At 50.9% G+C, this 24,538-nt stretch overlaps 7 protein-coding genes across 7 annotated transcripts; 3 read left to right on the forward strand and 4 right to left on the reverse strand.

Annotated features, from left to right (window-relative positions):
- Nucleotides 1–137: 137 nt before the first annotated feature.
- Nucleotides 138–512, reverse strand: TRIVIDRAFT_141673 (uncharacterized protein; the record flags this gene model as incomplete). Its single annotated transcript, XM_014104774.1, has 2 exons — nucleotides 138–313; nucleotides 374–512. Coding segments are annotated over 2 exons (315 nt in total), but the record flags the coding sequence as incomplete, so codon positions are not given.
- Nucleotides 513–2,592: 2,080 nt separating this feature from the next.
- Nucleotides 2,593–4,352, reverse strand: TRIVIDRAFT_55458 (uncharacterized protein; the record flags this gene model as incomplete). Its single annotated transcript, XM_014104775.1, has 2 exons — nucleotides 2,593–2,667; nucleotides 2,754–4,352. The coding sequence occupies 2 exons, from the start codon at nucleotides 4,350–4,352 to the stop codon at nucleotides 2,593–2,595; spliced, it is 1,674 nt and encodes a 557-aa protein (XP_013960250.1).
- A 1,402-nt stretch (nucleotides 4,353–5,754) lies between these two features.
- TRIVIDRAFT_63367 (uncharacterized protein) lies at nucleotides 5,755–7,103 on the forward strand (the record flags this gene model as incomplete). The annotated part of the gene is made up of 2 exons (XM_014104776.1): nucleotides 5,755–6,087; nucleotides 6,144–7,103. 2 exons carry the CDS (start codon nucleotides 5,755–5,757, stop codon nucleotides 7,101–7,103), a joined length of 1,293 nt encoding a protein of 430 aa, XP_013960251.1.
- A 187-nt stretch (nucleotides 7,104–7,290) lies between these two features.
- TRIVIDRAFT_36012 (uncharacterized protein) lies at nucleotides 7,291–9,051 on the reverse strand (the record flags this gene model as incomplete). The annotated part of the gene is made up of 3 exons (XM_014104777.1): nucleotides 7,291–8,257; nucleotides 8,316–8,755; nucleotides 8,818–9,051. 3 exons carry the CDS (start codon nucleotides 9,049–9,051, stop codon nucleotides 7,291–7,293), a joined length of 1,641 nt encoding a protein of 546 aa, XP_013960252.1.
- A 4,369-nt stretch (nucleotides 9,052–13,420) lies between these two features.
- Nucleotides 13,421–15,913, forward strand: TRIVIDRAFT_35864 (uncharacterized protein; the record flags this gene model as incomplete). Its single annotated transcript, XM_014104778.1, has 1 exon — nucleotides 13,421–15,913. The coding sequence occupies one exon, from the start codon at nucleotides 13,421–13,423 to the stop codon at nucleotides 15,911–15,913; it is 2,493 nt and encodes an 830-aa protein (XP_013960253.1).
- A 448-nt stretch (nucleotides 15,914–16,361) lies between these two features.
- Nucleotides 16,362–18,487, reverse strand: TRIVIDRAFT_123879 (uncharacterized protein; the record flags this gene model as incomplete). Its single annotated transcript, XM_014104779.2, has 2 exons — nucleotides 16,362–18,193; nucleotides 18,280–18,487. Coding segments are annotated over 2 exons (2,040 nt in total), but the record flags the coding sequence as incomplete, so codon positions are not given.
- Nucleotides 18,488–19,963: 1,476 nt separating this feature from the next.
- On the forward strand, nucleotides 19,964–21,408 carry TRIVIDRAFT_35626 (uncharacterized protein; the record flags this gene model as incomplete). The annotated part of the gene is made up of 2 exons (XM_014104780.1): nucleotides 19,964–21,200; nucleotides 21,257–21,408. The coding sequence occupies 2 exons, from the start codon at nucleotides 19,964–19,966 to the stop codon at nucleotides 21,406–21,408; spliced, it is 1,389 nt and encodes a 462-aa protein (XP_013960255.1).
- Between the last annotated feature and the right edge of the window lie 3,130 nt (nucleotides 21,409–24,538).

Consider the following 24,538-nt stretch of genomic DNA (forward strand, 5'->3'; position numbering starts at 1 on the left):
TGGGGACACACCAAAGCTTGTGGGAGAGCTTCATGGAGGGGTTCTCACAACCCCGCAGCGAGACACGCGTCTTGAACGAAACGATTGGCTTCAATTATACGTCGATTTTTTTGTTTTCTTATTCTATCTGACTGCATTTACCATCGGTCTCCGTACTGGTTGCTGAGCTGCTCCTCGGCCTGCTCCTGAGCGTGGCGCTTGGCCTTCTCACGGTCGATGAAGTCGAGGCCCTTGGTCTCAACCTCGCGGTCGACGAAGAAACCAATGGCACCGGCGAGGATCTCCTTGGCCTGGGCGTGCTCGTCAGGGTGGCCTAGACAGTTGAAGTTAGAATATGAACCGCGATACAAGAGTCAATGAGGGCTATTCTCACCGTTCTGGGCGACGTGGTCCTCGTAGGCCTTGGCAGCCTCATAAGCGGCAGCACCGCCGATGAGCTCGTGAGACCACTTGGCTTCGTGAGGTCGCTGGGTGACCTCCTCGTAGGCCTGAGCCTGATCAGAGTTATCTGCATCATCAGTTAGACAAAGTCACATCACAGGCGGTTCTGGGGCTCATCATACCGTCGAACCAACCCATTGTGAATAAGAAGAAGTTGAGTGATGTGTGGATTTGTGAAGAGTGTGCTTGATTCAAGGAGAGAAGAAGAAGAAGTAAGTTCCAAGGGAGAGGGACGGGACTATTTATAAGCTTACAGCTGCCACATTGCGCAAGAGGGGTCAGTCAGAGGCCTCATGAGTCTCTGGATAACCAATGATTTACATGACAGCCCCTTGCCCACTAGCCGCACATACAATTATGCACCCGAGGCTACTGCGTTGTTATTCTGGCAAGTTTCAATGGCGTAGCAGCGTGGATCAAGGGGCGTTGGCCCCCTCCATACGTGGACACACCGTCCGGCGTCCGCTCATCTGATGATCTGGACTCACCACAGCTCCAGAGACACGATAACGCGATTGGTGGCTCTCAGCACATACGTGGTGTGGCAAACGGGGTCCAAGGGTCTCCACGCACAGGAGAACAGCCGGAGGTGTACCCTGGCCAGCTGGACATTGCTAGCATCCCGACTTGAATCGTGGAGAGGAGCTCGGCACCTTTGTGGCTCAGCCCATTGTCCGCAGGCCACCCGTCTGTTCCCCTGATTTCAGCGCTGCAAACGTCATATCCTATCAACGTGGCGCATGGGAGGACGGAGTTGAGGGGCAGAGGCGCCATCGTTTCTCACCCGACGGATTCCTTACGAGTCTGGTACTATCGACATAGCCTCCCTAGTTGGGAGTGTTGTTGCAATCCCTGGACGGCTGAGAGTCAAATGACTTGTTGCATACGAACAACGGGCATAAACGACATTGATGATGCCAGAATGGTTTCTCATTGAGTGGTCGGAGCTATGTTTGCTCGAGCTTCCTGGCAGGCCTTCCCGGGCCCCCGCCATTCCGTCTCCCCCTCCCCCCACCACATCCTGTTCCGCGGGAACCTGGTCGACGAAGGGCTGCCCCTCCGAAGCCCGCGAGAAATATCCGCCTAAATGATGGATGAGTGTTTACAAGTCCTGGCTCAAGCAACCCTGGATGCTGGAATTGAGGTATAATATCGACAACCCCTATTCTATTCCTCTGGGCGACCATGGTCGTGTCTCTGGAAGAATCTGGTTTTGCGCATAATTCGGCCTCCTGATAAATGGCCGACTGCATGACGCATTTCCACCCCTCCATCCTGAATGGTTAACATGTGCCTCAGTCGATGTACGAGTATGCTTATGAGCAATACAGTAGATTGATTAGTCGCCATACGTGGTGCATGTTCAACACATGCATCCCCACCTGCAGTACATCCTCGTGCTATTGTATAAATACTACGGAGTATTGATTTATATAGTTCCCGGGTAAGTACCTGAATCTGAATTTAGACAAGCTTCGGCGCTAGGATGCTCCCAACATGCTAGCATTGCTGAACTATCAATCTTAATATAGGCAGTAGTATAAATCAATCAATAAATATGAAGCGGTGAAGCATTGCCTGCCTCTTTTGGGAAATGATTCGCTTGATGAAGCGGTTTCTTGAGACTGGTAGTGTATCGTATAGACCAATCCGCTGCATTGCTTGAGTTGCACGGACTACGAGTACATCCCTCTTTTTCTCATGAGAGCTGCTTTGGCAATGAGGGGCCCTTGGCTGCAGGTACGTACCTCCGAGATTCTCCGGCGCCGACTAAAGCCGGCCGGAGTCCCGCCGAAACCACCCGCAGAATAGGAGGAAGAAAAAAAATGGATATAGTACAGAAAAAGAAGGACGAAAAATCTTCAAAAAAAAGAAACAACTGGACGAACGGGGAATCGAACCCCGGACCTTTCCCATGCGGTTAAGCAGCTCGAAGGTTGCTTGATGCTAAGGGAAAATTATACCACTAAACCATCCGCCCATTTGCGTTGTTGAAAGGATTGGCCGTAGAATGCTTTATACACTATCAACGCCTGCTTTGTATCGATGTTGTAGACGTCGGAGGTGAAATATTAATCTAACTAATCGTACAATAATGCTACACTAGATGGATAGTGGGATTGCTCCAAGTTTTCTTCTTTCATTATGTCTCTATTGGACGCCTTCAAACATCCAGTTTATGGGTTCTGTTACGCCTCCATTGTAGGCAAACATGGCGTCCGATACCTGTGAAGCAGTAACACGAAAATTAATCAGTTAGCAGCATGCAAATACTAGGAGTCAGAAGAATCAAGACTTGGAATGAAACTTACCAAGAAATCCCAATCTGGGCTCTGTGCCCGGATTCCTATGTCTAACGCATCCGCTCCTTCGTCTTGACTTTGACCGGCTCGTTCTTCTAATATCGCAAGGCACTCCTCTATAGCATCTTCGGCGGCTTTGAGAAACAATGGACTGATTTCTTGTTGGTCGAGACCCTGCATTAGACCTTCTACGTGGGCGACTATGACGCAGTTGACCATGTAGCCCTTGACGTTCGTCTCACCGGCTTTGATGGACTGGAGGCACCATTCCTTGGATTCTTGGATGACGGAGAGGAGATCTGCTCGGAAGGGCGAAGGGACGAGACCTTGCTCTTCTCTGAGCTGGTTGTCGATTTCGGCGGCGATGAGCAGGCTTGCTTGTAAAGAGGCGATTCTGAAGAAGCCCACCCCGCAGCAGGAAAGACGTGAGAGGAGGTCTTCCTCGGACGAGTTGGAGGCATCTTGGCGGACATGCGGGGCCATGATGGCCGAAGAGGGATACATTGCGGACCAGGTCTTGAGAGCCGCCTCGACGGCGAGTTTACGGGACACGGCGTATTTCGTTTGGCGCATCGCTGGGATGAGGTACGGCGTGTGGAGAGCCGACATGTATCGTTGCATGATGAAGTCTACAAAACGCAATTCCAGTGGAGAAGGACCGGATGTTCCCCCAGATTGAGACTTGAATCTTCCAAGGGTCTGGCAAAGAGTCTTGTACGCTGACCGTAGTTCGACGTCTAGTTCCAGCGTTCTCTCGTATGTACCGCACGAGGAGAGGTCGTTCAGGAACGCGGTCACTGTAAGCCGAGCAGCAAATGTCTTGCGAAGGGCTATCGCAATCGACATGCTTGTGTATTCACTTTCAAGCTTTTCGACTGAGGCCTCGATCATGAGCTGCTCGTCGTCGAAATTGCTGGGAGGTTCCGTGTCAAAGTCTTCGAGGCGAATGAGCGGAGGGCCACCTGACGTGAGGCTCATTCTCAGGAGCATCTCAAGAATAGTATTCCACAGCCTTCTGTGCATCTCAGTTGCAAAGAGGGACCGCTTTGGTAGGTGACGCGGATCTCGATGCAGGCCCATGTGCATAGCCCTTCTGACCAACTCGCCTGCAGACACCCAGACCGAGTCGCCAGCGACACCAACATTTTCTCGAGCCAGCAGCAGCAATATCTGCGTTTGTATAAACTGAATGCCTAACCGGGCTTTGAACTCGGGCTCCGCTGCCCAAGTCTGTCCTTCGTATACCCAACGGATTGCGGAGGGACGCATGGAAAATCCATCGTCGTAAGACATTGCGCCAATGGCCAGTATGAGCTTGAGATGAACGATGAACGCTATGTCTGGATAAGCGCCGGGCTCCCACAACTCTTCGTAGTCCCTCATGAAGGACGGGAGGTGCAGAATCCTGTATACGCTCTCCGATGTCTTCATATAGCAATCAATGAGCTTGTCGCAAACTTGCTTTTCAGGCAGCTCTCTTGTTGGTATGGTCGGCCAGGAAGGAGTCCTCTTGGCTTTAATAATCCTCGCTAGAGACTTACACTTGAGTAACTGCGGATAGACATTGGACTTGCTCTCTAAAAGATGTATATCATTCATGACAAACATGCTTTTGAACTGAAATTGAGATGAGCGATGTTTTTTGTTCTAAATAGAGCCAGGTAAAAAGGTTTGCCTACCATTTGAAAGATATTAATCCAATGGCTCTGACCAAAGAACCGCGTCTTATGTGTGACGCTCCGTAGAAGTACGACGTTTGTCGAATCTGCTGGGTTGTTGTCACGGTGAAAGTGAATGGCTCCTCCAGTTATGCGAGGTGCGTCGGCAAAAAGGTCCTGGTCAGAACCTACGTCGGTGGACTGACTCTGGGGATTTGGTACACCTTCAGCTCGATCCAGGCCGAAAAAGCCAGGCCTGCTCGCATCAGAAACGCTCAGGTTGAGCGTCGACTCATCTTGGCTTCTAGGGGTCAAGGGATTGATGAGACTCCTGTGTGCTATATTTGATGCATGACCTCGTACTGTCAACGTGTCATGAGAGCTAGAATCCAGAGCAGTCTGTGCTTGAGTCCGAGATTCAACTGGGAAGACGCCAAGTTGGCTGTGTGCAGGCGACTGCCCAGTCGCCAGAGGCGGATCCACCAAGTGGTGATTCTCGTAGACGCAGGTCTCCGTTTTAGACCGGATGCAGTTGCTACAGGGCCGTTGCCGGTTACACCTGAGCTTGCGTTTTCTACAAAGCGCGCATGATCTGCAGTTTCATTTTATCCCCTCGTTAGATGAGATGTGGTGCAAGTTGAGATGCAGACATACATACATTGCTGGTCTCCGACGTCGTCGCTCTACTTCGACAACAACAGTCCTGGGTGCGCTGGATGGCTGATTCATTGCGCAGTCGTCTTTTCGGTGCAACACTCCATTAAGTAATCGATATCAGCGATAACAGTCGAGTTGTAGGTAAAGAAAGTCGAAGGATTGACGTGATGGATTATTACCTCTCGGACTCGGGAAATTGCCAAATGGGGACTAAAGACCGAATCGGATCGGAGCTTTGGTTTATGCCCACCGCGAAAACAGTTCGGACAACATGTTCCGCCCATTTCCCAATTCGGCAGAAGCCCGACTTACACGCAATCCTACGAAAAGTCGTTAGGTTGGATTGACGACAAGTGTTCAGCTCCGTGGCTAGTTTTCAGCTTAATGGCCAGTTCCATCTCCGAGATGTGGATTAAAGAGCCTGATGATATGGCGCGACCCGAGACCGATCGCTTCTTCTCGGTCTTGAATCGCTGTTTTCGCTATTTTGCTGGTATAAGAAAGATGCATTTCCTGGTTATCAATCGCATTTCCGTCCAGCATGCCAAAGCAGATTCACTATTCTCTCTCAAGTCCGAATCAGATAAACAAGATTCAATATTCTCATCTTCGAATCAAATACACAACGTTCACCACCGCACTCTCACCTTCGAATCAGATAAGCAAGGATACCCCGATCTACGGCATACCCAGCCATGTCAACTACTTCGTCAGACGAGCCAAAGGCACCTTACCCAGAGGAGCAAGAAGGCCTTGGACGGCAAGAATTGCCTTTAGCTGAGGATGAACTGGAGCCTGCGCCTGATGGTGGTCTCAGAGCATGGCTCGTCGCCCTAGGAGCCGGTTCCATATTTTTCTGCTGCATGGGCTTTTCCAATACTTTCGGCACCTTTACTCAATATTACTTGACACACCAACTTAGCGATCGGTCTCCGGATGATGTCGCCTGGATTGGTTCCTTGTCTGCATTTCTGCAGTTCTTTGTGGGAATGGTTGGAGGTCCTATGTTTGACCGTTATGGCACAAAGGTACTAAGAGAAGCGACCGCCACTGTGGAGAGTCTTCGTAACTGACTGTGCAACAGGTTCTTCACCCGGCGGCTGTCGTGTACATCTTCGGCGTCATGATGTTGAGTCTATGCAAGACATACTGGCAAATCATGCTTGTGCAAGGTGTGCTCATGGGCGGTACCATGGGTTTTCTGCAATTTCCAGCCATGGCCAGCGTATCGCAGTACTTCGATAAGAAGAGAGCTGCTGCTTTCGGAGTGGCGATATCCGGCTCTTCTGTCGGCGGCATTATTATGCCCATTGCTGTGTCCAAGATGCTCAACAGTAGCTCTCTGGGCTTTGGATGGACAGTGAGGATCATGGGATTTCTCATGCTACCCTTCATGGCATTTGCTCTTGTTGTCGTTAAGCCTCGTCTGCCACCGTGGACGACTTCATTCTGGATCCCTTCAGCGTTCCGCGACGGAAAATATGACTTTATCATCCTCTCCACGTTTTTCGTCTTCATTGGCATGTTTATGCCTATAATCTTCCTTCCGACATATGCCGTAACAAGAGGCATGGACCCAACGCTTGCAGGCTACTTACCCGCCATCCTCAACGGCGCATCTACTTTTGGTCGTATTATCCCGGGTGTGCTGGCGGACAAGTACGGGAGGCTGAACACGTATGCCCTCGGATCCGTCATCACCAGTATCGTCATTTTCTGTATGAATTCGACAATGAATAATGCAGCAATAATCGTATACGCTGCGGTGTTTGGCTTTACTTCTGGAACAATTATATCTGGAGCGACGGTGTCCATCACGGGATGTGCCAGTGACCCACGCAATGTCGGTACCTATACCGGCATGGGGTTGGCTCTGGGAGCTGTTGGAGCATTGATAGGGCCTCCCATCGACGGTGCCTTCGTGAAGCACTATGTTGGATTCTTTGAGGCAACCATGTTTAGCGGAGCCATGTGCCTCTTCGGCGGCTTTGTTGTCCTTCTGGCCAAATATGCATCTCCTCAGGGTCTTTTCAGTAAATCGTGAGCCGGCTGTGCAGCATTCGCTAAGCGTATACGACATAGAAAGGTTAATCGGGGTGGGAACAAAATCAGAACTGCTATCTCAGCTCACTTGTACTTTGGAAATAATGATAATAGAGGCGCGGCGTTTATCGAGATAGACGGATACTATAGTTGCTTTCACTTTCTAGACCACTCATCTTTTTGTCTAATTAATAGATATACACGAATTCGTCATTCTCGCGGTCTGTGAGGTCTAAGAAAGCGTTTTGGCCAAGGTGATCCTCACTCTCACCGGCTTCCTCGTCATCTTGAAGCAACCCATTCTCGTGATGCCTGGTTGTGTGGTAGTGGTTTTGCATGGACCGGTCAATGACAACTGCCTCCTTTCCGTTGCGTACGCGTGCCTTAGCTTGTATCTTATTGAGAACAATGAGGTTGGCCCACTGGATTAAAATCACTCCAATCAAGGCTGAGAATACGCCAAGGCATGAACGTAAGCCAGGTTTATATGCAGGTGCGTCTCTATCGTTGAATAAGATGGGGCCGATAATGTTGCCCACCGAGCTAGCCGCGTTGTACACACTCATGATGATTGACTTTTTTGTTGTTCCAGCAGTATTGCCGACAATCCAGGAGACTATGAGAGGGTTACCTGCAAAGATGAAGGCCAGAAGATAGTACCCAGCCAGTAGAGCCCCCTGCTCTGATTTTTCTCGTGGAACACAGTAGAGAATAATCAATCCGGCTAGAACTGGCAGCATGAAGACAGCCAATATGGCCCCTTTTATCTTGGCTCTCTGGGCTAAAAAACTGGCAAGAAGAATTAGGATTGTTTGGAGAGCACCAAACGGCATGTTGAGTAAGCTGGTCTTGTATTTGTCAAAGCCGAGTCCATTTATGATGAGAGGACCAAAAGTGTTGGTAACACTTGCCCCTACGTTGAGCAACAAGGTCATTCCGAACCAGAGATACGTTTTAGGCTCTAGAGCGGCCTCGAAGACGTGTTTCCATTTGAACTCTCGATTACCAGTACCCGTCTGGTTGGCGCGAAGCCGCTCGATTGCCTTGGGTTTCTCTTCTTCAGTCAGGAATCTCGCAGAAAGGATGTCGTTGTCCAGTTTCCAGTAAATGAATGGTACAGAGATAACGGTGAGAAGGCCGACGAAGAGAAAGATGCTGTGGTGGGACCACATTAGCCAAGGCCCAAGCGTCGATGCAGATGGTGAGTACTTACATCTGCCATTCTCTCAAGACTTTGGATTCGATTCGCCCTAGTCCGTAAGAAATAGCGGCAGCAAAAATCGTGGCGGCGCCGTTGGTTCCATACCACGCGGCAACACGGATAGGCTGCTCAGCTCGTCGATACCATTGGCTGGTGATGACACTGAATAAGGGCAAACAGCCGCCCTCAAACAAGCCGAGAAAGAAACGAGTGGCCATCAGTCCCGAGAAGTCGTTGCACGCCGCCATCGAGGTTTGGGCGATCCCCCATCCGAGACAGAGGACGGGCATTAAGATACGGTGAGGCACCTTGACGATGAGATAAGACGAAAATGGCTGCCATATCAACTGGGCGATTGGAGCGATGGACCCAATGAGAGAGTATTGACCACCACTTAGGTTTGTGTCTTCTTTGAGTCCGTATGTCGCACCATATCCCAGCACGGATTTGTCCTTTGCTTGTTAGATCTTGTCATACTCCTCTAATTGAAATGATCTCATGGGACTATTCTCACGAGTATCTGGAGGAAATAAACCCAAACCAGGATGACCAAGATGACTCGATCGGTCTTTCGCAGGATCCGACGATTCTCCTCCTCGGAAATTTCAATCTTTTGATGGCCAATGATGGCCAGCGCGCGATCAGCTCCTTTGCTGCTGGACTGACCGCCTCGCCGAGAAGGGCCAGGGAGTTGACTGTGTTCCGAGTGCTGCACTTCCGTCGGCTGTTTATCGTCGGGGGAATCCATCGTCGCAGTTCTCGAATAACTGATGATAGTAGCTCTATTCAAAACAGTAAAAGGCGAAAGACGCGTAACAAAAAACACGGAGACATGAAAAGAATGAAGGCGCCAGGAATCGCCTGCAAGCAATAAACTAAAAACCACCAAAGCTCTGCGATGATCTTGTCCAACCGGCGTTTGTTGAGGGAGGTTCGCGCTGAACCTTTTATATGGATGCCCAGTTATCGGCTTATCTGCCTATAGCTGCCGGCACTCACTGGGCGACCTGCCTAGTGGCCCACCATCCGCCAAAGATTGCCTGAACGGTTCAGCGCCGGGGCATTTTGCTGCACCCCGCATTCTGACGAAGGCCCGCTAGAGCAAAGTTAATCTCTGTAGAACTTATTGATATCTAATGGAATTCATCCATAGCAAATTTAGGTGCCTACACAGCCAGACAGATATAAGCAATAGTGTTTTTTTTTACTGCTACAGATTATGACACGATATGGATAAAAATTATCTTACATCTCAGTATGAAAGGTGTTTCTGCAGGCGTGTAGAGAGAGGTAATGCACCATTCTCCCTGCGCTTGTGACAACCTGCACCAGCTAATCTAAAGTTGAGCCGGATCCAAGCGCTCTTTTGGAAAGGATAAACTAAGAAATGTCACGCTGGATGCTTCGTTTATGACGCGTGTAACCTTTTTGAATTGCCGAGAGCCTAAATCAACGTGACCAGGGCTATGACTCGTCAGGAGTGCTGAGGGGGTATCCAAAACCCCAAGACGGAAGAGGGGATTAAGAGTAGACAACTGATTGGGTGCCCAGGCAATGTAACAGTAATCCACTCTATCTAGGTTGAATTCATCTATTCACCCATATCAGGAACCATAGTCTTGAATGGGGATAAAGTACCAATATCTAATTCATATTGCATCAGGCTTTTTTGAAATACAGAACTTTGATGGCAACAACTTACCTTGGTATCCGACAGACTTAAGCTGCACCTTCATACAGATAGATAGGATTCAATGTTGAGTATCAACCACACAAAACGCGGATGCAGGATATCTCTGTAAAGGCGTGGCTTGGAGTGATAGCCCCGTGTCGCCATGATATATCCAGGATTTTATTAGCACTTACTATATATAGTGTGAGATCTCAGACCAACTATGCCTCAGGAACTAGTTTCATAGCCTATTACCAAAGCTCTTATGCAAACATGTAAGAACATGGAACCTTATTGGGTGGAAATTTACTGTCTGTGCTTAAAGTGCGCAGCGCAGCAACTTTTTACTAAGTGGCTCATTTTCAAACATGACCGTCTCGAAAGGGTTGAATGCCCATAGTTGCTGATAGATGAAGATGAGTCCGAAATATGGCTGGCTCTTGGCTAAAAGTATTTTATGTACAGTCACAGATGTTATCAGTAAGTGATTTGAACTTCATTCCGGGAACACGGTAATTAGGGTCTGCTTTCATTGCAGACTCTCGTCGTCAGATAATAGATGTCCTAAAGGGCGTTATATTGTTCACACTTATTTTCCCATATTGGGAAAACGTCATTTATTAGTCTGAAGTTACAACTTGTGTCTGATCCTTCAATGCATGATAGTTGTCTCTTCCTTTCAAATTTGATAAGTCTTGAGCTCGCCTATGTCGGAGCCATTGTCGAAGTAAAGTTTCCAGAATGGACACTGTTCGGCTACTGTTCTTCAACGTTTTATGCTCCACATTAGTTTTCTTTTAATAGAAAAGCCATGGTGAACGCTACTATGAGTCAAAAATCCTTATCTACGTTTGGGTCCGTTTTTTAGGGCAAGGATCTGGTGGGTTGATATCCAGGGACGCGCACTCACCACTGACTCAATTGCAGTTACAGAAACAGTGAGAGAATCTGACATGGCCCCGATGCTGCCGAGTCATTTATCCACCTATTGAATACAGTATTTGCACATGGGATTTTATGGAGCAAAAACTAAAAAGTGTTTCATCCGATTCAGGTGTTGCCGGGTAAAGGGGAGGGAGCTCGAGGACAGCAGAGTGGCAATGCTAGATGGCTCTGCAAGGTTTACGTACTAGGCATGTATCTGCATAGGTACATGCAAGTGCTCAATTTAAATGTGGAATCAAAGTCAATATCGTTATGTTCTTTAGCCGTGCGGGCGTGCTTGGACGCATTCCATGGCAAGCAATCTCGATTTGTAGCGGGCCCGGCGGGCGGTGGAGAGCAAACCGAGAAGCTTGTCTTTGCCACTGGCTGTCTCATGTCAAAAAGGAGGTCGGGCTATTGACCTTGGCTGTCGTAAAGGAAACGACTGATCATCTTGCTGAGACGGGCGCTTGATTTTCTTTGGCTTAAAATAAATCTGTAAAGGCATTGATAAGCTGATCGTCTTCAATACCATCGTCTTATTTGCCGACTATATATCCTGACAGGCGTCATGAGAATGAATACGGATTGCTAGTGTGCTAGCTTGCGAGCTTATCTTTGTGCGGCCAGCCGTCGTGGCCGCTGCGGACAATTATCTCGCAACAGACAACTCATGGGAATCGCCGATGGCTCTTGGCATCGGGGTCCGATGCTGTGCCTGTGCACGTACGTGTGTCCTCCCACAGTCCACGGGTCCGGTGCGGGACTGGGTAGCGGTGGGACTCGCGGGGCCGGCAGCACAGTGAGAAAACGGCGCTGAGTCGGACAGTGGCAAGGCCCCGAGCTGCGGTTTTGCAAAGGCAGAGCCAAGCCGGGGAATGAATATTGACGCAGCGGATGCGTGTGTGTGCACGGAGCTGCAGCTTAATCAAGGCGGAAGCGGCGGGTAACGTGTGCGGTCCTGTCTCGCGGTATGTCGTCAATCGTCTACTGCGGTGAGGGTGACGGAGGATATGCACGATGCCGATCACTTGCAGAGGGGGTCAAAGCTCCGTACGTCCCAGCATGAGCTTCGTCGATATCAGCCAATTGTTTGTTGCAAGGCGGACACCTGCAGACTCTGGCACGATACCCCCCTCCCCTCCCTTGACGATGCCGCCATCGAAGCAGGGCCCTCGCATCCCCTCGCCAAGCACAAGCAAATCGAGTCAGCCAAGAGGCCAAGCTCTGAAGGTTGGTGAATGCGACTCGCCGCCTCGGCTCGATGAGACAGGCTCCAGCTGTCCCGCATGCTGGGCTCCACTGCGATCGTCAGCAACCCTGTCAGGCTCGATGGTTATAAAAAGCTTGAGGGGGAAAATCAAGGAAATCGCACAGCATCTGGTGGGCCTATGGATCCCCGTAGGCCTCTGTGGTTCTGGGCAGTTCCAGCAGGGCTGTGCCTTCCTGCTTTTTCTCGTCCCAATAAGTGGGAAAAACGAGGTCTGGTATATTAAAAGCAGCTTCCAGCGTCTTCCGTCCATTTCAGTGACATGTGGCAGAAGCGGGCTAAGCTGGAAGAGGCACTCCGGAGGCACCTCGTCCTTATGGCGGGTGGCGCTAGCAGATGCACTACCACCTGTGTTTGCCGCCATGCGGGTAGAAATGGATATCGTGGGTGGGAAAAGATTTCCAGCGCTGGGGAGAACCGGTCTGGTGGCTGCAGAAATGCCCTGAAGGCGCTGCATCGCCGGCGAAAAGCACGCCGCTGGGCGCCACAGGGGGTTTAGCCGTGGACAAAACGGGCATGAGGGCGCCGCCAGGAACAGGCGAGATTCCCGAAACATGCTCGCCTGGCAGATTTTTCTCCATGGAAATTTTCTAGCCACATTAGCGGTATCAGTCACCAGGCTATACTCGGAGGTCGTAGAACTAGCACACACAGTAGTCCACAGCCTTACTATGTGCTGCACAGTATTCGCCATCATGATGAGAAAAAACCCTCTCCAAAAGACGTCGTCTCCTCTTTTTTCTCTTGCGTCTGTTTTTAAGGGTGAATTCCCGCCCTGGCCGGAACCTTGTCTCTCGTTTCTTGGCTACACATTCCTCTTTGCGTCTCTAAGCAAACGGCATCGTTTCGTCACTCGCTCCACAGATCCGTTACTGAAGCCAGCAAACACCACGCCGATCACCTCGGACCCTGTGCTTCTGACATCGACTTTATTGAATTAAGGTCAGCATTGGCTTGTGGAGAGCCTCCCCGTTGGATCCGATGTCTGGATGCCATCCATACTAGCACATTTGCTTCCCCTCTCTGTATCTCTATCTCCCGTCTGCTCTTATAAACCGCTGCCAACGGTTTCATTTCCCCATTTTATCCACCATCCTTTTTGAGCCCGAGCCAACTACAGCATATACATACTCCTCCGACTGCGGGACAGTTCGATAATTCAAATTCACCATGGCTGGAGAGCCATTTCCTCCTGTCCCTCCCCTCCCCGCTGCCTATGCCTCATCTTATCAGCAACGTGTATCTTCGGACATGAATCGAATTGAGGAGCACGATGGTGAGACGTATGACGGCAAGTATGACGAACCATACGACGAAAAGTACGAGGCTCCGACTCTCGATACCTTCAACACCTTAAATACGCTGGCCCCCACTCACGACGACCCCAATGGTGCTGTGACCCCGACAAGCCAGCGTGCTGAAGCGAATCGCCTTAATGATGATCTTGAGCTTCTCCGCGCTGAGCGCATGGTCTCAAACCAAGAACATGACGGAGCCTCCAGGTCTCGGACAAAAAACCGGCATCACAACCCTGAGCCTGAGGATGCTTTTAACCAGACACCTACAGAAGTCGCGCCAGAGAGAAAGAAAAACACCGATGCTGCCCTTTATAAACTATGGCTTTTTATCAGCAAATTCCCTCGCTTCTTCCGGTACATCATCTACCTTATCCCTGGCGCTGCCTTGCTCCTGGCCCCCGTCCTGCTCGGTACATTTAAATTCAATGGATCTGAGCACGCCGTGGGCGGCCCCGGCGGCGTCTATATCATGTGGTTTGGCATCTGGCTGGAGATCGTGTGGTGCTCGCTTTGGGTGACACGGATGCTTACGAATCTTATCCCGCCTCTGTTTCATGGTGTTGCTCGAATGGTCGGGTCGACCAATGCCCACAAGTGGCGGGACATTGGACAGCGTCTTGAGCTGCACACAGCCTTGTTCTTATGGTTCCTAACTATTCTCATCTCTTTCCAGCCCACCATGGACAATCACCGTGCCCCTGTCCCAGATGGCGATTCAGGAAACGTTCACATGCACTGGATCAGCGTCGTAAACAAAGTAATCATTGCTCTGTTTGTCCTGGCTGCGTTGAACTTTGTGGAAAAGATTCTCATCCAGTGGATTGCCCAAAGCTTTCACCAGCGGACGTACGCCACTCGAATCGAGAACAACAAGGCTGATATACGCCAGCTCGTGTGCCTTTTTGAGTACGCAAAGTCCAAGCTAGAAAGCACTGACACCTTTTGGAAGGGCAGCGTCGGCAATGCCTCCAGCAGCGGCTTGCAGACGCCCATGAAAGCTTTCCACAACAATGCCCGCCAGATGCTGGGTAAAGTTGGGCACGTTGCTGGTAGAGTTGGCAATGATATCCTGGGCCGGAAAGGAGCCGACAACAACCACCCTCGCAGGATTGTAGCTGAGCTGCTACGCAACACTGCCTCCGCACACACCCTTGCCCGCCTCATCTATCGTAGCGTAGTGCGCGAGGGCCGCGAGACTGTTCATCTGGAAGACCTGCAGGCTGCCTTTGAAACAGAAGAGGAAGCCGAAGCGGCCTTCTCCATGTTCGACAAGGACCTCAACGGCGACATTTCCATGGATGAGTTTGAGGCTGTCTGTAATGAGATTCATCTCGAGAAGAAAGCTATAGCAGCATCACTCAAGGATCTCGACTCCGTTATCAAGAAGCTCGACAAAGTTTTCCTATTCATCATTGTCGTCATTGCCGTTATCGTCTTTGTTGCCATCCTGTCAGATTCGACAGCAGCTGGCCTTGCGTCTGCGGGCTCCTCGATTCTTGGTCTGGCATGGATGCTTCAGGCGACGGCTCAAGAATTCCTCCAGTCCATCATCTTCGTCTTTATCAAACACCCGTTTGATGTAGGCGACCGAGTTACCATTTACGGCAACACAGGAGCTACACTGACTGGCGATGACTATTATGTCACAGAGGTCTCGCTTCTTTATACCGAATTCAAAAAGATGCAAGGTCATATTGTTCAAGCCCCAAACTCACTTCTTAATACCGTCTTCATCCTCAACCAGCGGCGATCCAATGGTCTTTCGGATTCGATTCCCCTCGAGATGCGATTTGGAACACCGGCTCATTTGATCGAGGACCTCAAGGCCAGGATGCTGGAATTCGTCAAGAGCAACAAGCGGGATTATCAGCCGAGCATCATCACCGAAATGACTGGCTTCAAAGAAGTGCGATCGTGCACTATGAACATGGTCTTCTTCCACAAGAGCAGTTTCCAAAACGAACTTCTTCGACTGAACCGCCACAACAAGTTTGTCACTGAACTCATGTATCAGATGGTCCAGGTGGGCATTGAGGCACCACTCAGAGTCGACCCTGGTGGTAGCCGAGAGCATCCCATGTACTGGGCAAATATGCCTGCGCCGCCTGCATACGGCAGCGGCAACAATGAGACTCCGTCTCAAGGTCGACCTCGAGCTTCCTCGAGTATTCGCAGTGTTCCAATTCCAAACCAAGAGCCTACTACTGGAGGGTTCCAAGATGTTTTTGAGAAACGACGAGAAAATGTTCACATGCAGAGAATGGCTTCTATCCGAGAGAAGGAGAGGGGACTGCAAGAGGAATCTGAAGCAACTGCTCGTGCGTCTACCACCTCGGCGCTGGCCCCAGTCATGTCAGTCGATTCTCAGTCTCAGTCTCGGTCTCGCATCTTTGGGCGCGCACGTAGCGGGACTAGGAGCATCAACAGTCATAAGGACATGGTCTAACCCTGTGGTGTACTCTATTTATGATATTTACGGCCGCCCCTTTTCTGTCTTGTCCCTATATTTTTATGAGCCAAGCGCATAGATTGAATGGTTTGCTGGGACCAAGCCTTGAATTTTGTTACGGTTTACTCTCCTTTATCACGTTAAGCAAGCTTAGCATTGCATGTTTCGGACCGCCGCATGGGCGGGTTATTGTTGGACAGATACCATGGGTGGCGCAGAAGTGTTGATTTGAATGAATAATGTGTTGCTCACTGGCTGAGACAGGTGAATGGAGGCAGCGAAATATGTCGCATTCACGTAATGGTTAATACGGTATGCATTAGAGACAACAAAATGAAGAAACTAGATTAGATGTATCAAATTTAGAAAGCACTCGCTGAACTCTTCAGCATTCAAGTTACAGTTAGAAATCTTAAGAAATGACTTTCGAGTAAATTGGTACCTTCTAGATGAGTGTGATTATTTTTTCTGGCGTCAAGATCCCAGGCCAGACGCTCTTGAACCACTCTTCTCTCTTCGCCTGCGTACTATGTGTTATAGTTACCAATCCTACTCTCTCAAAAGTGTCAGGTTGGCCCTTGACTTCCGCCAATACCAGAAAGGCATCTGCATCGATCCCCCTTTCGCCCGCCTTCGACTTTCGTATTCCACCACCCCTCCCTTCAAAACGATGTACATATAACAAATGACATGGGGCCAGCTTGCATGATCCTTTACCAATGCACGAGAAGAAGCCGTATCGTGCCATATCATCGACCAGAGCGTCAGCAAAGAAACCAAGACTTGCGCCCGTCACGTCCAGTCGTGGCTCTGTGAACTCGCAAGGCGACCAGTCTTCTACTGGCGATGGAAATGTTTCATTCGTGTATAGAGTGTAATCGGCGCGGGGAAGGCCCGCCTTGCCTTTCCTACCGGCTGGAGTAGTGCACCCTCGACAGCGAATGCGCCAGAATGTGTGCCCCAGAGATGCTTTGAGGCGGATGAAGCCAGAGGTCACTTGGCCAAAATCATCTTGCCCAGCGATGACACATTCCGCGGCTTCGATTTTGCCGTCGAATGATTTCGAGAATCTCGTCGCAGGAGCGATAAAGCCCAGCCCAGAGGGTGAATCGATGCTGGCCCATGACCAAGACGGTGCTCTCCAGTCTTCACCTCTCGGTCGAGGCTTTGAGAGCGGCGCTCTGACATACCAGAGCAAGCCCTCCATCAATGTACTCCTCCAAATGCCCGCCAGGTAACCATCGCCCATGTTTTCAGCAAGAATCCTGGCCGTCGCGGACAGTGCAGGGAGCTTGTCGGATCCCTTGGTCAGATTGAGCTTTGCATATGTCTCGACGACTTCCATCCAGTTCCGGTACAAAAGACTCGTAAAATCTTGGCCGACAAGACCGCCGCCATGCTCGTCCGGCTTCAAACTCGCCGCGCCCTTGAGGCTGGCAACGTTCAACCCCCTCGGGGCGGGCGAGAAATGGGGGGCTATCAGGCCGGCGCCGCATTCACATCGGAGCGATTCCTGGCATCCGACTTGGAACTCGGATTTATTGCAGTAGAGAAGGCGTCGAGAGAGCATTCGTTCTTGGTAGACCCACGCACGACTGAACAATGGGAAGTGCTTGAAGAAGGCGGCCTCCCTGTTTCTAGTGGTCTTTCCGGCCCCGTTGCAGTCTCTAATGCAGACGTATACATCTGGTACTCCCGGCTCTTTTATGGCGATGCAGTGATCTGGTCTAGTTTTGGAGAAGCATCCGCCAAAGGAGCCAGGCGATGCCGATGCAGCTATAGTGATGTAGCTATTCCGGTATATGTCGCCCATCTTGGTAGATTCCACTTCCCAATCACTCCGAGAATCCTGAATGATGCAAAGGGAATCGATCCATAGGTATTCGATGCCGAGCTTCCGGCATAAAATGATGGCATCTTGAAATGTCTTGGGTAGTATTGTCCATGAAATAAAGTCAAAATAATCATCGATGGTTGTTGTTAATGTTTTTGAATGAATCAGCCTCGGGTCGCCCCAGCAGTGAGAGAGGCAAGCATATGTTCCAGTCATGCCTTCAGTCATGACTAGTTTTATCCCCATATCAGCGCTTGAGTTAGTGATTTCGGTCACATGAAGGAGTCTTTTGGGAAGTGCCACGTTCCGTCCAGAGCCACAGCTTGGATGGCCGGCTTCACATTGTGTTATGAATTTGTATGCTCTATCGAAAGACGTGGAGGAAGACGTATCTCCAGTCAACAAGCTTGATGGAGGCATGCCGAAAACCCTCATCTGTGCGCCTATACATGCAGAAGTTAGCTGGTCAATGGATTCCAATTACACATCGCAAATCTACTTGGACATGGGAGTTGTGTCTAAAGCCAACCTCTGGGATAAAAGAATTGAACATGTCGAGGACTTCCGTTTTGGGGCGTGACCTCTAATGCAAACTGCGCTCCAATCCATCTAAGATGTGTATTTTCGGGGCTGAGTTCCGGGCAGGCCTCGAACATTCCTGACAAGAGGAGGCTGAAAAACTTGCATCTTCTGCACCCGTGGCCTGCCGAAGAAGCGACTTGCTCGAACTGGAATGAAGCTGTGGCAGATGCATCTGATTTGTGATGCCTAACGGGGAAGATTAGTTAAAAGGTTCTAATGTTGCAGAAGGGTATCATTGAAGTGTCTTTCATCGCGGGCTACATGCTTGTGATTTGACTCATTCCAACAATTTAGAGTGCATTTGGATGTGCTTGACGAAAAATAATGCATATCATATTGATCTGTCTTTGGATGACTCGCCATATTAATGACATCTTGAATGGGTACTGCGACGGATTCCATCTTCACGACGAACAAGCGGAAGAAGAGATGCCAATCTGGAAGGGGAAGAAGAGGGGATCTGAGTACAGGTATGTACCCCGCGGATGCATCAAATGCCTCCCCATTTCGACGCTGACAGATTCTCAGGCTGGCAGTGACTTTTCGTTCATTAGAGGTACCTGGGAGTGGCTATTCAGAAGCCCGATTTTGCAGTAAGTCTTGTTAAAAGGCCACAATTACTTGTGTAAATAATGGGCAAGTACTAATGTATTAATAGATATGTTAAAGATATATAAATTTCTCCCTGAGATGCGTGCAACACACCTTTTGCCTCCAACTATATGCTATCCCTATATAAAGATTCTCCATTCCCTGATCCTCTACAGCTATCTTAACAAAAGGAGAGGCGTAGTGTAATTTTGTCAAAGCTCCGTCACATCCAAGGATTTCTAACTACATGTCTCCGTACCTCTCCATTGTCTTGGGGCTGTGATGGTGACGACGCCGACAAGGGCAAAGTACAGGCTAGTCAAGTCAGTGCAGGCCATGCAAGAGACTTGGTTGCACTCGCGAACAAAGCATTGTCTGATATATGACCAATGACACAATGCGAGCATGACCAATAACACAGACAGATGTTTCATGGAACAAAGCCCTGGTTCAAGAAGCTGTCCGAGAAAGGCTAGAGGCCGGTTGGCCCAAAGTGTGCCTAACAAGGCGTCCACTGGATTTCCATTCCAATGCTGGTTCCAATAGTGATGTGGATGACAGCCCCCGCCTATCGGCCGGTCTCGAGCCCCAGCCGCAGTGGCTTGGATGGCAGCAGCGCGGCATCAGCTTCAGCTTGGCCCATCATTTGCTGCGTTTGCAAGCTGTCAGCTTCTTATTTATTTTTATCTTTTTTTTAATATTGACGCAGAACAGCTTGGCCGTTCTCGTTTTGGTCCTTGCTGCTTGGATCCTTTGGACGCACCTCATCTGCCGAGAGACATTGAATGTGAATGCCAGATCCAGCAGGGCGATTCCTGGCATCAAATACAACGCTTCCCCATGCATAGCGTCGACGACTCTTCCTCTTCCGCGGCGATGCGACAAAGGAGCGGCTGAACGAGACGAGACGACCCGACACGACGCTTTTGAAACACGCATTCAAACACAGACACTCCACCCTCTGATTTATGATACGGGCTGGCGGAAGGGCTTCTGCGTTTGTCGCTTGTTTGGACTGAAGAGCAGAGCAGCGGCTTATCATGGCCACTCTGCCGACTGGCTGGGAGTGGGACTATGACGGCAGTCGATGGCTCTACCGATACAAGCCTACCGGCCATGTCCAGTACCATTTCCCCAATGCAGGCGACGAGTTCCCCGACTATGTCGACGCCACCTCTCCGGTGCCAGACCTGGCGCCCGAGGAGCGGCTCGAGTCGCAGCAACAAGTCAAGCGACATGCGAGCGTCAGCGGGAACCCCCTTCGCCCGGCTCACGCTCCCCCGGAAGACAGAGATGGATGGAGATCGCGCATGTCCGCAACGGCGCAGCCCGTCAGCGCTGTCTGGGACGACGATTTCGCAAAGGAGGATAACCATGCGGACGAGGCGGACGAGGCGGAAGAGGAGGGGGTGTTTCAACCCGAGAACTTCATGTTCCTGGGCCCAGGCACATATACGGATGTAAGCCCGCTAAATGAAGAGGAGGAAGAGGCCGCGAGGAGGATAGTAGTGGGAGCGGATTTAATGGGTGGACAATCGACGGCACATAAGGGTGTCAGCCCCATGGTGAGCCAGAATACGACGCCAATGGTACAGACGACCGAGACGGTGGCCAGCGGTTCCACGACCGCCATGAACGAACGAGCTGTTGAGCCACCACCTATAGTGCATCACGAGGAGCAAACAACAATGGTGCTCCCGCACGGGTATGTCATGGGAGATGATATCGTGGGAGAGGCGAGTGCAATACCTGACGACGGAGGCTATCACTATGAGATGTACGAGCTTCCGGTCGAAACTGCCGTTCCGATGCACCTCCAATTTGATCCAGTGGGCTTTGTGGCCGAGATGCCGACGGAACACACGGCATCTGCCCGTGTTGAGACACACCCCGACCCCATTGAACTGGCGGACAACTATGTTATGGCGCCGATTGAGACGGAACCGCGACCTGGTTATGTGGAGCTACCGGTTGAAGTCAATCCTTTAGAAGAGGGAGCTATGACACAAGAAAGGTTGACGGAAGAGCAGCAGTTGGAGCAGCGGCGACAGGAGGTGAGGCGACAGCAAGAGGAGCGGCAGCGTGGGGTGCAGCAGAGACAGGAAGAGCGAAAAAGACGGGAAGAGGAGGAGTTACAAATGGAGCTGCGGCAGCAACAACAGCAGAACGAGGCCTATAGCCCGTCTCAGGAACAAAGCAGCGACGCTTCAAACAAGTTTAAGATTGCCAGGAAACCGACACTTCGAGAATCCAGTGCCGTTTACAATGCTTATGCTAGTAGAGGCCAGACACAGGAGGACTACCAAGCTTATGCACCAGGCCAAGCTCCTCAGCAAACAGCACAGCCCGCGAATTTACTCCCAGGTCGGGTAATGAGCCCAGCATTGCAACGAGAGGCATCACTGAACTTGAGCATGAAGCCGAGCACCGAGTCCACGCCGCAGGTGGACGCAAGGCGAGTTCCGTCTGTCCTGAAGCCAGCTAGGAACTCGGCTGCTCAGCAACAGCAACCTCCAGTGCCAACTCCAATTACCCCCGTGGCTCCCCAAGGACAAAATGATGCACTCACCCAGGATACCTCTGCTCCTGGAGTGGTCAAATATCCGTCCGTTCTTCGGCCTGCTCGAGGGAAGCCAGGACAAGATGCTACGAAAAGCCCAGAGCAAGGTTCTGGTACAGACGCCGCAGGGAAAGATGCTCGAGTATCGGGATACAAACTCGTCGCTCATGGACAACACCCGCCGTCTATGACTCCGGCTCCCGTTCCGATTCCAGCTCCAGCTCCACCCCCGGCTCCGCCCCCAGTTGTCGCACAGCAAATTCCACCACAGAACCCCCCAGCTCCAGTTCAGCAAGCTTTTGGCATCGCAACAGCCCAGCCTCCGGCTCCTATACAACGACCATACACGACCGCGCCAGATCTTTCAAAATCCAATGTACAGCTCGCTCAACAATATGCAGCACCCCCTGTACCACTGAAAGTTGTAGCTCAGCCTCCTTATCCCATAGAATCGGTTGCAATGCCGCAGCTACCAATTGCTCGTACATCCACAGCACCATATCCCCATGACGATGCTCCATTGGTCGCAGCTCCTTATGGACCGCTACAGAACCAACAACCGATGAGACCTGCAAGTGCAATGCCCGTTCTTCAACATCAACGAGCGGGGTCAGTTCCTGGTCAGCCGCCACAGATGCCTATCAGAGCAGGCCCTCCGCCTCCTGGATCAGTAATAGTACCGGCTGGAATGGCACCGCGTTCGGCTACTGCTGGCCCGGCACAATATCTTCAACAGCAACGTCGACAATCTTATCAACCAGGAAGTGATCCGCGACAGAATCCGGTTCCGGTACAAAACTCGCAGCCTCTAAGGCCGCAGAGCGCCGCTTATCCAGGCGTTTATGCTAGTTTTGCGAGCCACCAATCACCCCCACCCCAACCGCGGCCTATTCAGCGCCGGGCAACTCAAGATGAGATTCTACCAGTATCGCCTATACGATCTCGATCCCAGAGCACTACTTCGTCTGGCCTTCCTATGGAAACACCATCACCGCTGGAGTCTCGAAGGGGATCTGAGAATTCTATCGCATCTCAGAATGTCAATAATTCCTACTTTGCGCCCACGCCTGGCTCTCAGAGCTCATCCTCAGTGCCCCCCTTAAATACATCAATGGGGAGACCTCCTGCTCAAGAACCGCTTCATTCTCCAATTCATGGTGGTGCTCCAAATCCCAATGGGAAACAGCCATACACTCCTCCTATTGGTGCGGTGCAAGATAGGTCAAACAGACACTCGATGCCACAACAACAGCTGGCGAATATAATGCAGGGGAATCCACAGGGTATGACATCTCCCCAGCCTCAGGCTCAGATACAGCCAAGCCTAGAACAAGGACCAGGCGGAGTACAAAGGTCTCAATCTCTGCGTCAAGCTAGATCAAATTCGGGTGATGTGCCCAACCAAAAGGGACCACAATCTCCCACGGGTATTGGGCCTTCCTCTTCCAGTCATCTCCTAACTAGTATCGAGGAGCATGACGAGAGTCAGCATGTCGCGGCTGTGTCTCCGCTGAAGATTAACCAGAGAAAAGTTCTTACCAAGCCACCGCCTTTTACGACACCTGCTTCTCCGTTGGACAAACGCGGACCTCAGCAGCAGTTTGTCCAGGGGGCTCCCGCGCCAGCTCCTGTACAGACCCAGGCTCAAGTACCCCAGAATAGCCAACAGCCACAAATGGTACCACAGATGCCACCAGGCCATGCACCGCCATTTCAACAGAATGTTATCCAAGGCCAAGGAATGCCGCTGCAGCAGAACGTTATCCAGGGTCAAGCAAGACCAATGCAGCAGAATCCTGTCCAAGGTCAAGGAATGCCGCTGCAGCAAACTGCTATTCAAGGCCAAGCAATGCCACTACAGCAGAATGCTATCCAAGGTCAGGCAAGGCCAGTGCAGCAGAATGCTTTCCAAGGTCAGGGAATGCCGCTGCAGCAAAGTGTTATCCAAGGCCAAGCAATGCCACTGCAGCAAGCGGTGGTCCCTCCAGGGCAGCAGATGGCATATGGCCAAGCCCCCCAAATGCACATTGCGCCACTGTCAGCTCCCCCTTTGACCCAAGGGGCTCCGATCTTGCAACCAGGCCAAATCCAGACTCAGGCAGTGCCTATGCAGGGATTACCAGTTGGTCAGCATGCACAGCCGCTACCGCAGCAGTATCAGCAGCAACAGCAGCAGCAGCAGAGAGTTGCTCAGACTCTCCCCAACTCGCCTTTAGCGACTCAGCTGCCACCACAACAATATCAGCAGCAGCAGAGAATTCCCCAGACTCTTCCTAATTCGCCTCTAGCTGCCCAGCCTGGTGCTCCTCCACCACTGCAAACACAACAACAGACATCTCCTACTAGCGGCAAGGAAAATAGGAAATCTTGGGGGAAATGGTTCAAGAGCAGTGGCTCCAAATCTGCGGCTCAGAGCCCAGTGGTTCAGAGACCGCAGCAAACCTTCCCTCCTGTACCCATTCCACAGGCAATGCCCGGTCCAAACCAGCCATTTCAAATGCAGGTTCCTGGTCAGCCATACCCTGTGGGCTTTCAAGGCGGACAGCCAGCTCCAGTGGCTCAGCAACAAATGCAGTTTCAACAAGCTGCGCCTCATCCAGCAACATTTGCTGGGCAACCTCCCCCAGACGCATCGTCTCTCATGCAAGGAAGTTCTACACTACACAGCCGTGATACATCAGATGCTGCATCTGTCTCTACGATATCATCTGATCTGAAGTTTCTGCCATCAAACAACCAGGCGATTGCTCAAGCACCAGCCCATGCTAATACAGGCAATGCTATGAACGACGCCTCGATGCAGCAATTTCAAAATGGCATGGCCCCTGCTCCGCTGTTTTCGGGGCCGTCAACGCCGAAAAAAGCAGTTGCACAAGATAAGTGGACGGGGAAGTCTCCCGTGGATTATTCCGGTGGTGATTGGGGGGATGATGACGAGGAGTTTTCATGATATACGGAGTGAGAGATAGAGATTTGAGATGAGATCTATACCCATTTCCCTTTGTGTATGGTGTTTTGCATAGGATTTCTCAGAGTAGTAGTACTGATACCTGGT

This window comes from Trichoderma virens (assembly GCF_000170995.1).
Source record: "Trichoderma virens Gv29-8 chromosome Unknown TRIVIscaffold_2, whole genome shotgun sequence".
NCBI lineage: Eukaryota > Fungi > Ascomycota > Sordariomycetes > Hypocreales > Hypocreaceae > Trichoderma > Trichoderma virens.